The 11344-nt window shown below is 54.9% G+C and overlaps 1 protein-coding gene across 1 annotated transcript; it reads left to right on the forward strand.

Moving 5' to 3' along the window:
- The first annotated feature begins 438 nt into the window (after positions 1-438).
- On the forward strand, positions 439-10237 carry LOC102988100 (plasma serine protease inhibitor). The gene is made up of 5 exons (XM_028495352.1): positions 439-496; positions 6449-7070; positions 8563-8833; positions 9194-9341; positions 9908-10237. Exons 2-5 carry the CDS (start codon positions 6464-6466, stop codon positions 10112-10114), a joined length of 1233 nt encoding a protein of 410 aa, XP_028351153.1. The 5' UTR covers positions 439-496; positions 6449-6463; the 3' UTR covers positions 10115-10237.
- The last annotated feature ends 1107 nt before the right edge of the window (positions 10238-11344 follow it).

Here is an 11344-nt window from a genome sequence, read left to right on the forward strand (position 1 = left end):
TTTCCACCGGGATCTGGCTACGGGGGTTCATGAGTCTAGCAGGCGCACAAGCCTTTGAAGAGCTTGGGTCCTCACTCCTCCAGATCCGCAGCAAATTGGCTGCAGGAAACAAAGGCATCAGCCTGGAGGAAGGGAGGAGGCTTGAGAGGATGTCCCTCTCCCTGTGTCTGGACCAGCCGGCAGCTGGTCACCTGTCCATCCTGGTCTGCCTGGGATGCTCGTGCAATTGCGGGCAGTTGGTGGCTGGTGTAGGGCTTTCGGGGCAATGACGAGATGGCCCTGGTCAGAGCTCAGGTGGCTTTGGCTTGGTAGGCCTAGAAGCCCTGCCAGGCCAGGCCAGGGCGAGGGTGGCGGGGGCGGGGCCGGGGGAGGGGCGGAGTCAGGGCCCCGCTGTAGTCAGTGACAGACGCTGGCTCCCGTCCAGCCAGCACTCTGCTCTTTTCCGAGCCCAACCGACCGTCGCCTCTGCTGTGTGCAGGCTCGGCCACTGGACAGAGTAAGTACAGGCACAGTGGATGGGGGGCCGTGGGCTCAGGGGCGAGGAATGGACTCTGGAGGGCTTAGAAACTTTGGAGGTGCCCCAGGATGAGCAGGACCCAGTGGTGGGGAGGGGGCCAGGGCCTCTGGAGCAGAGAAGTGGGGGACCCCCCGCCCCTTGCTGTGTGGTCTTGGGGATGACACTAAATCTGGCCGAGCCTCAGCTTGCTCACGGATAAGATGCAAATTATTGCACCCCTTGCACGGGGCGGCTGTGAAGATTAGATAAGTGATGGTTCTCACCCAAGCATGATTTTCCCCGCCGGGCACATCTGGTATGTGTGGAGGCATTTTTAGTTGTCATAACTGGGGCGCGGGGGTTGCTATTGGCTTCCGGTGAGTAGAGGCCAGGAATGCTGCTAAACACCCTGCAATGCACAGGACAGCCCCCACCACAAAGAATGATCTGGCTCCAAATGCCAACGGTGCTGAGAAACCCTGAACGGGGACAAAATGTCTGGTACCCAGGACGTGCTCGATAAACCGTAGCTTCTATTGTTTTCTGTGCCTGGAACCTTGGACCTTTAGAAACCAGGAAAAATGTTCAAATATAATCTGTTTCCCTGAGATAAGGCTGCCCTGCCCAGAGGCTGCTACCCAGAGTGGTTGTTAGAGCTCCAGATGCCATTTGGCCGTTTGTTAAATAAACAGAACGTGGATGTAAAGTGAGTGAAATTTTCAGTTTTTCTAAGGATGGGGCTTTTGGCCTGAAATGCAACAATAGAAGGGAAACTGCTCCCCTGGGCCAACATCCTTATTGACAGATCCAGAAACTGCAGTTTGAAGAATAAAGGGGGCGGGGGGAAACTTCGGGAGGTGATGGATGTGTTCAGGCGTTGATGGCGGTGACGGTTTCACGGGTGTGTACTTCTCTCCAAACTCATCGAGTTGTCTACGTTAAATATGTACAGGTTTTGGGGTGTCAGTCCGACCTCAATAAAGCGGTTTTAAAAAAGAAAGAGAAAGGAAACTGAAGCTGAGCTATTCAAGGTCAGCTGAGTTATTCAAGGTCAGCTGGCATGTTAGCCTCAGGGTCACAAGGGCTCAGCCCCGGATGCCCAGCCTGGCTCACTCCCACGACTCGGTGGCCAGCATGTGGTCTAACACCTCTGAACTACAGAGAAGGAGACAGGGTCCATTCATCCATCCACTCATCCATTCATTCACAGGGGTGCCTGAGCAACACCCCTCGACTGAAAGTGTCACAGCAGGACCAGCACAGATGAGGGTCTTCTCTCACAAGCACATGTTCTAGTCGGGGGGAGGCCGCAACAAGAGGAGTCAACAGCCCAGGCATACGTAATTGCACTTCTGTAACTGATGGAGCCATGAGAGAAACAATCAAAGGGGCTGTTACAGAGAATAACGGCGGAGAGGGCACGGTCACGTGTGGACAAGGTACCGCCAAGAAGTGACAGCTAAGTGGAGGCCTGGACTCAGGGAGAGACCGGTCCTTGTGAGAAAGGTGGAGAAAGGGTTCCAGGAGGGAGAGCAGAGTGTGGAAGGGCCCAGGGCTGGGATGGGGCTTCAGTGTTAGGAATTGAAAAAGAAGAAGTGTGCCCTGGGAGGCAGAGCTGGTCGCGTGAGGCTGGGGACAGCAAGACAGAGCCAGACTGCATGCATCCTCATGGGTTATCGCGCAAATCAGAGTTCGGTTCTACCAAGCCGGTGGGCAGCAAGAACGTTCTTAGGCAGGGGAGCGCCTTGACCGTGTTTGTGATTGAAGGGGATTCGTTCAGAGTGTACTTATGTATGTAGAATGGCTCTCAGGCCCAGGAGAAGTGGGGTCCAGGTGAAAGAAAAAAAAAAAAAAAAGGCTTCCATTAGGATGGTGGCAGGGAAAATGGGGAGAGGCAGGCAGATTTCGGAGCTAGAAACTGGCAAGCCTTGCTGATAGTCTGGAGATGGGGAGGGAGATTAGGAAAGTCCCCCAGGTCACTGATTCCAGGAAGCTCTGCCCCGTGGTCTTTAGGATTCAGGGGAAGTTGTGATTTTGTCTTTCGCTCTCTGCCCGGGCTCCACATCTTGTATCTATCTCCTTGCGTAATTAGCAGATAGCGGACAGACCCTTCTGAGCTGCACACCTCCCATGGCTGAGTCCAAAGTCTACCTCAGTGGGACTCTGTTGCCCAACATTTGGAATACACGCCAGCAGATTTTGGGTCTGGATGGTGGGGGACCAGAGGAAGGACTGCCCAGGGCCTGCCTACCCCGTGCCCACCCTCTGTCGCCGCAAGTCCCTTTGGCCTGAGATGCCAGATGAAATTGATCGATCTGCACTCTTCCCTCTGACACGTGGGAGCATCTCTGCAGACACACCGGCATCAGGGGCCCAGGAGAGGGTCAGCCAGGCCAGGCTCTGCTGGCACGCCGCGGGGGCTGGCGTCCTGAGAGCCAGGCTCGCAGAGCCTGGAGCAGACTCTCCACTGGCTCAAAGTTGGCACCAAACTCTGTAAGCTGTATATTTGTACCAGAGGCCCAGGAGCCACAGAGGAGGGGGAACAATGTGTCATTCCACAGAGCCGTAAAAGGGAGCCAAGAGGCAGCGTGTACACCAGTCAGAGGAATCTGGATTTTAAACTGGTTCCATCACTCACTGGCTGGGACAAGCTTTTCCATTTTGCTAAGCCTCAGTTTATTTGGCTGTAAAATGGGGCTAATAACACTTTTGGTAAAGATGAAATGCAGTAATATTTACAGAGTGTCTAAAAGGTCCTTAATAAACAGTGGCTTCAATAAGAGGGAGAGAGAGCGAGCTAAATGGAGCAAGGTTTTCTGGGTCCCAAACCTGCAGCCCAGGGGAGCCTGAGGGAAGCTGAGCCCTTGCTCTCTCCGGGGACTCATGGGGCGTTCAGAGAAGTCGCTCTGGCCCATCAGATCGCTGGTGTTTCAGGGGGGTCAGGCGGTGGTGGAGCCACAGCACCAGACCTCTAGGTTCTTATGAAGAAACGGAAGCCTGAGAGGGGAAGGGCCTGGCTCAAGGTCACCAGGCTGCAGGGGTGGGAGGATGGGAGACTGGGACTCACTCCTGCTCCCCCGCCAGCTGCCCCTGGGCTCCGTCCAAGCAGAAAACTCCTCTGCGGTCTGTAGCTATTCTTTGAAAGTATTTCTTTTTTTTTTTTTTTTTTTTTTTTGTGGTATGCGGGGCTTCCTCTGTTGTGGCCCCTCCCGTTGCGGAGCACAGGCTCCGGACGCGCAGGCCCAGCGGCCATGGCTCACGGGCCCAGCCGCTCCGCGGCATGTGGGATCTTCCCATACCGGGGCGCGAACCCGGTTCCCCTGCATCGGCGGGCGGACGCGCAACCACTGCGCCACCAGGGAAGCCCTGAAAGTATTTCTTTTAGGGTAATTATCAGCTGGGTGTTAATCTGCGTCTGGGAGCTGGGGGGTTGGTGAGCTGAACTGCTTCTTCAGCAGCGTCCTGCTACATTGATGATTCTAACACTCCACACGCTAAAGGACACAGAGATCACACCACCCACCCATGTCCTTTAAAGACCTCCGTGAAGGCAAGTCTCAAAGTGGGAACAAAAAGGGAGTGTCAGCATGGGAAGCCTGTTTCTTAATTCTCTGCAGAGTAGCGGCTATCGGTGGTGACCGTGGAGGCCAAGAATACAAGATCCGGAGGCTGTGATACAGAGGAGGAGGACCAGGGATCTGGGGGAGCTAAATGGTGTGGCGGTTCAGAGCATGAGTTGTGAGGGTCAGAACTAGGTCTGAACCCTAGTAGCTTTGCCACTACTAGCAAGCAAGTCATCCTCTCTGAGCCTCAGATGACCCGGCTGTAAAATGGAGCCAGCAATAGAACCTGCCTCCATGGGCGGGTGTGAGGCTAAAGCAGTTGATGTAGGTCAAGACAGCGCAGCCCCCAGCAGTGGCGGGTGCTGGCGATGTACCTGGGCCTCCCACGGGCATGGGGACTGCTCAGGCGGCTATATTTGGTTCAGGGTAGCGGGAGGTTCTGCAGACAGAATATTCTAAAGGAACTTCCTTTGTGGGCTCAGGTGCCGTTTGGAGGCCAGGGGTGGTGAGCGTGACTTGCTTGAGTCCGTCAATTGCATTCAGACAAAGACGGCCAGGACGGCTGATCCCCCAAGCTCCCTGGTGTCCCCCCGCCAGCCACGTCCAATGCAGCTCTTTGGAGTTTGGTTTTGCGTGGGTCTGTGACTGTGTCTGTGCTCGCCCTGGGCCTGGGGCACCTGATGACACGGTGCCCACCAGGGGATGCATATGCCAAGCGAGAGGCTCATCAGGGGTCAGTCAGGCCACCGTGGGAATTAGCTGTCCAGCCGCCACCAGGCTGCCACGAGAGTGTGTGTGGGAAAGCATGTACCCCACGGTACAGCTGGGGAAACGGGGCTCTCGGGTGGGGCTCTGGCCAGTCGCTGCCACACCGACAACTCACACCTGGACAGCATGTCTGCACCGGGAACTGCTCCAAGCACGTTACATACGTTGATCATTAAAGGCCCAGCCCCTGGTGGAGGTTCTGTCATGACCTCCATTGTACAGGTGGGACAGCGGCATGGGTGTAACTGACTTGCGCCACGTCACACTTTGGAGGAAGCAGTGGGACTGAGACTTGAACCCAAGCTGCTGGGCTGCAGAGTCTGCACTGCTCACAGGGGGTGGAAGGAGGGCTTTAGGAGGCCCGGGCACAGGAAGGGTTTCTGGATGGAGAGGAGGGGTCTCGGAAGGTGGTCATGAGGGAGACTGCGGGCGGAGGACAAGGCCAGAGTGATGGAAGAGCCCCCAGGGCCCACCTGAGAGGCTGTAGACAGACAAAAGGAAGCTGAGGGCCTCCTCCCCTGGGGGAGACACAGAAGAAGAGATGCCTGGGGGCTCAAGCAACACACGTTTATGGTCTCACAGTCCTGGAGCCTGGAAGTCCAAGATCAGCAGGGCTGGTTCCTCCTAGGGCTTCTCTCCTTGGCTTGCATGTGAATGTCTCCTCCTCCCTGTGTCCTCACATTCCGCACGTGGTCGCCCCTCAGTCTGTGCGTGTCTGTGTCCTAGCGTCTTCTTCTTATGAGGACACCAGCCACATTGGATCAGGGCCCGCTCGACCTCATTTTAACTTAATGACTTCTTGAAAGGCCCTGTCTCCAACTACAGTCACATTCTGAGGTACAGGGGCTTAGGACTTCAATGAATGGATTTGGGGGACACAATTCGGCCCATCACAGAAGAGAAGGGAAGCTGGGGGGCTTCTGTTAAGAGGGCAGAATTTCCGCAAGGCGGGAAGGTGCCTCTGATGAGGGACAAGGATGGCTCTGAGGGGTCCTGGAGCAGCCCCTGGGGAAGGAGAGGGGGACCGGTGGCATCGTGTGTTCACTAACGAACCACAGGAGGCTGGCCCCCTACCCACCACGCCATGGAGTAGATGCTCCAAATGAACAGGGACGAATCCAGCAGTGTGGCAGGGGCCACGCGGGTAGTTGCCCTGAGCTCATAGAAGGACACGAGGACACCCAGGGAAGGACGTGAGGGTTAGGGGCCAGGTATGGAAACAGGCTGCCAGTTCCCGGTAACCTCAGAGACGCTAACCAGGCAGACACGGGAGAACCCTCCGCCCCGCGTCCCATCCCCCTGGGACGTGTGCCTCCACGTGGGTGAGGGAGGCTTCTGGCCTTGGTGGCCAGTCCCCACCTGGGATCTCACTCCTCCGCCTTGACCTGGCTCTCCCCACCAACAGATGTCCATGTCCTCAGGTCTCTGGGCTCCAGTCCCTCCCGCGCTACCTAAACCCCCACTCGCAGCCTCTCCGATTCATCATCGCCCTTTGAGGCTGCGTGTCGGCGGTGCCGCCTCCCGGAATGCCAGCCTTGCTTGTGATTTTCCCATCCTGCCTCTGAGACGGTGTGCTGGCCGCCCACCGTCTCTGAGGCCGCCTTCCCGCTCTCCCTTTCAGACCGGGGCAGCCACGATGCGGCTCCGCCTGCTCCTGTGCTTGGCGCTTCTCAGCCCGCGGGTGGCCGCCCTGCGCCGCGCCCAGAAGAAGAGAGCTCAGGAGCTGCCGCCCGCAGTTGCCACGGCGGCCCCCGGCAGCCGGCCCTTTGTCTTCGACCTCTACAGGGCCTTGGCCGCGGCTGCCCCCGACCAGAACATCTTCTTCTCCCCGCTGAGCATCTCCGTGAGCCTGGCCATGCTCTCCCTGGGCGCGCGGGCCAACACGAGGGCGCAGGTCCTGGCGGGCCTGGGCCTCAGCCCCGAGGAGGGCCAGGAGGAGGAGCTCCACAGCGCCTCCCAGCGGCTGCTGCGGGAGCTCCAGCGGCCCAGAGACGGCCTCCAGCTGAGCCTGGGCAACGCCCTGTTCGCCAAGCCCACGGTGCCCATCGAGGAGGCCTTCCTGGGCGCCATGAGGACGCTGTACCTGGCAGACACTTTCCCCACCGACTTTGAGGACCCTGAAGGGGCCCAGAAGCAGATCAATGATTACGTGGCAAAGCAAACGAAAGGCAAGATTGTGAACTTGGTTAAGGGCCTGGATGGCACCGAGGTCATGGTCATGGTGAATTACATTTTCTTTAAAGGTAAGGCCCTGAACTTTCTCTTTTAAGATGCTTTTGTCAAAAAACAAAACAAAACAAAACAAAACAGTGGCAAAGCAAACGAAAGGCAAGATTGTGAACTTGGTTAAGGGCCTGGATGGCACCGAGGTCATGGTCATGGTGAATTACATTTTCTTTAAAGGTAAGGCCCTGAACTTTCTCTTTTAAGATGCTTTTGTCAAAAAACAAAACCAAAACAGAACCAATTCCCGCACACACGAAAGAGCGGGAGTGGATTTATTCTTTTCTGATCCCTGTTGATACAGTGAAGCCAACAGCAGCTGGGTGAGACCGTGCCTTCTTACTGCATAAGGTGGTGTGAAAGACCCCGGATGCTGTTTCCTCCACTGGGGAAGAGCTGGTTCCTGTTTGTGCCCCTGGGGGCACTTAAAGCAACAGCTTCCACACGGGCTCTGAAGCATGAGTTTGTCAAGGCCGCGATGCCAAAGAAACTGACAGCACGGCTACTCAGGGCAGGACTGTGGGCCTTAGAAGGGCCTTAGAGGGCATTTCTCAGATGCTCCCTGGTACCCCTATCCTCCTAGGGGCTCTCTCCTCAGCCGAGAGATCCTGGAACAAGAGCCTGTCCCCCTGAGCAGTCCTCTCTCCCCTCCCCAGGAGCTGACCTCCCCATCTTTATCTCCCTGGCATTTCTTGTAAATATCCCTACTCATCTCAGCTTGTACGCCTGCTTCTCCTTCTAGAGACTGAGCCCCTGAGCACCCTGCGTGGGGCCTGCTGAGGATGGGGAGGGGCAGGGGGGGAAAAGGAAAGAGGAAAAGAGTTAAACTGTTAACCAGGCCCCCCTCTTCCCGTGGTCACAGCTGGTGAGTATCAGGCTTGGACTCTAAGATTTCTCGTCCCCTGGTCCGGGGCTAGGCTGCAGAGGACAGCTGTGAAATAATCTAAGTGGGGCATGCAGGCGGGATCTATATTTGATAACTAGTAAGAAAATGGAAACAATTACTTGTACCACTTTGAACAAAACGTCCCAAGCAGACAAAGCAAGAAGCATAATCACAGACTTCCCAGCAGGAAAAATCATGTCTTTGCAGGAACCTTACCAACCTTTCTCCCAAACCCAGATTGAGATCCAATATTGGGAAAAGAGTGGAAAAGAGAATAACTCACCCAGATACAGTGTAGCTTTGTCAGCCGTACATATTAGTTACCCTCTTCACTGGGATGCTTGACCCATCAGAGATTCAGGCAAACAGCATTAGGAGTGAAGGGTCTCTAAAGACACGAAAACCAACCTCCGTGTTTTGCAAATGTGGAAATAAAGCCCCACGAAAAGTTCAAGCCTGTGCCCCGAATTAGGAAGGGGCTTGTCTTTATATTCAAGAGGTTTGGCAGTCATGTCTGCCAGTAAGACAGCTCCAAGGAGGATGCTGTCTGTTTGGTAGGTTTACTGTCTGCACACTTTTCATCGGCAGCTGGGAATGTTTAATTCCTTTTCCATTTTAATCTTCAGCTAAGTGGGAGACAAGCTTCAACCGCAAAAGCACCCACGAGCAGGACTTCCACGTGACCTCGGAGACGGTGGTGCGGGTACCCATGATGAAACGAGAGGATCAGTTTTACTACCTCGTGGACCGAAACCTCTCCTGCAGGGTGGTAGGGGTCCCCTACCAAGGGAACGCCACCGCCTTCTTCATTCTCCCCCGCGAGGGCGGGATGGGGCAGGTGGAAAATGGCCTGAAAGAGAAAACACTGAGGAAGTGGCTCAAGATGTCCATGAAGAGGTATAGTCTTCACACTATTCCAGGGCCAGCCTGCGGCTGCACGCCTGCAGGGCCATACGGCAGTGGTGGGAGAACTCACCTGGCCTGGGAGCCGCCTCCCTGCCCAGAGGCATCGTGTGAAGTCCCAGCCCCCTGGCCTGACCCAGCTAGAGGGAGCAGGGCTGGAAGCTGGGTTTTCTGGCGGGGCCGTCAGAGTGGGCAGTGGCCTCTGGGACAGCCCAGGTCCAAGGCCAGAGTAGGATGGGTTCCATTGTAGGCAACGGGCTGGAGGAGCATTATGAAACCCAGAGGAGATGGCAGGAATATGAGCTCGGTGAGCCAGTGCTCTGGGAGAGTCCAAGAAAGGTCTTCTCTTTCCAGGCAGCTTGAGCTTTACCTACCCAAGTTCTCCATTGAGAGCTCCTATCAGCTGGAGAAAGTCCTCCCCAAGCTGGGGATCAGAGATGTCTTCACCTCCCATGCTGACCTGACCGGCATCTCTAACCATTCCAGCATCCAGGTGTCTGAGGTGAGCCCAGAAGCTTCTGAGCACCTGCTTTCAGAAATTCCTATCCTATCCTATCCTATCCTATCCTATCCCATCCTATTCCATCCCATTCCGCATTCCAAATCCTTTCTCTCTCTCTCTCTCTCTCTCCCTCCTCTTTTCCCTCAAGAAGCAAAGGTTTCACTTTGCATCTTGTCCTCTGGACATTCGGAAACCCTATCCAGCACCTTGGGGGAAGGTGTCTTGTCTGAAGCAATCAAAACTAAGAATTGGATGCTAGCTCCTTCACTCACCAGCTGTGTGACCTCCAGCATGACTTGACCTCTCTGAGCCTCCTTTCTCTCTATAAACTTGGAGAGTCACACCCTTGCTGCTAGAGGCAGTGAGAATTCAACGAAAGACACGCATGCACTCACCTGTAAGCCGTGGTGCGCAGTAGTTGTTCAATCACATCATCTCCTATCTGCTTCATGGCTCAGGAGCCCAGAAACTTTGACAGTGATGCTGCTGGCAGAAGCTTGTCCGTTTCCCCCGATGGCATCTCCCAGCCCCTGTTGGCTCGGTGACGCCCGATGTCTCCCCTGCAGATGGTGCACAAAGCCATGGTGGAGGTGGACGAGTCGGGAACCCAAGCGGCTGCAGCCACGGGGACGATCTTCATGTTCAGATCTGCCCGGATGAGCTCTCAAAAGATAGTATTCAACAGGCCCTTTCTGATGCTCATTGTGGAGAACAGCAAACACATCCTTTTCCTCGGCAAAGTGACTCACCCTTGCAGTGGGGATTTCTCGTGAAAGGCACGGGCTTCCATAGTGGAAGATGAGGGTGCGCTATGGCCATGTATCTGCTGGGAGCTGGTGATACACACGGGTTTAATTGACTAATGAGGCTTCCACAAATAATAATAATGACAATAACATTGAAATACTGATGATTTCTTCTTTTCACATGATTGCAAGACGGGTGCTTTGGAGAACATTTGGTTTCGCTCTCACCTTTCGTCGATGGAGATTAGCACTGAGATCCAGAGAGGCCACACAGCATGCTAGTGGCAGAGGAAAGCTCAGAATCCAATCCAGGAGGATTGTTCCAGTAGATATTTCCACCAGGAAGCATATTCCCAAGCCTAGTTCCCCATCTGTCTGCAATACCAGCTACCAGTTTGCCATGGTTTGGAAAGGACACTGGAATGGGGGTATGAAGTGGGCTTCTGTTCCAGCTGTGTGACATTGGGTAATACTGTCGCTCTCTGGACTTTGGTTTCCCCACGTATATGATGAAGGGTCAGGTCAAGGACTGGAGGATCCTTGAAATCATATAAAAAGGGTAGAATGTTCCCCACAAATCAGTTGATTTCAATGCATCCAAGTGCCACCCATCTTTTAAGGAAAGCAGGCGGACGGCAGGGTGGACACGGCCTTCCCAGGTTTGTACCGTCCTGTGGGTACGTTTACAACCTCATGGGCTTGGCTGGCGGTGGGAGAATGGAGGCCTGTTGCAAATACTAGAGTATCAGCTGAAGACCCTCATGACTAACTGTGGATTTTAGTGTCAGCAATAACAATAAAGCATTTTGCAAACACTGGGTGTCATTGTCCTTCTGGAAGGATCTCTGGGAACAGCAACACTAATAGCTTATGTTCCAGGTCTGATGCTAGGCGCTTAATCTGGATGGTTGCACTTACCCCTCACAATATCCTGTACCAGGCAGGCACTCCTATTATCCCCACTTTACAGATAGGGAAGGTGAGGCTTGTAGAGAACAGGTGATCTACACAGTCACACAGCTCCTTGGTGGTGGAGGTGGGATTTGACCGCAGGAGTGTGGCCCCGGGACCACCCTCTCAGCCCTGGGTTCTGCCGCAGAGGAGACATGAGCCGGAAACAGAAGTCCGGGTCAAGGGCATCAGGGCGCCAGCTCCCTTGTCATCCACGTAGGCTCACTCTCCTCCTTCACGAAACCCACCATGCTTCCTTGTCTATCAAATAAAGGGGATTGGACACTTTCAAGAATCAATGGATGA

The sequence above is a fragment of the Physeter macrocephalus genome, chromosome 11 (assembly GCF_002837175.3).
Source record: "Physeter macrocephalus isolate SW-GA chromosome 11, ASM283717v5, whole genome shotgun sequence".
NCBI lineage: Eukaryota > Metazoa > Chordata > Mammalia > Artiodactyla > Physeteridae > Physeter > Physeter macrocephalus.

Excerpts from the sequence above, each read along its gene's own strand:
- LOC102988100 (XM_028495352.1), top strand. The coding sequence starts at position 6,464 with ATGCGGCTCCGCCTGCTCCTGTGCTTGGCGCTTCTCAGCCCGCGGGTG. Across the intron at positions 8,834-9,193 it reads CTCAAGATGTCCATGAAGAG|GCAGCTTGAGCTTTACCTAC; the intron begins GTATAGTCTTCA and ends TTCTCTTTCCAG. Across the intron at positions 9,342-9,907 it reads CCAGCATCCAGGTGTCTGAG|ATGGTGCACAAAGCCATGGT; the intron begins GTGAGCCCAGAA and ends TCTCCCCTGCAG.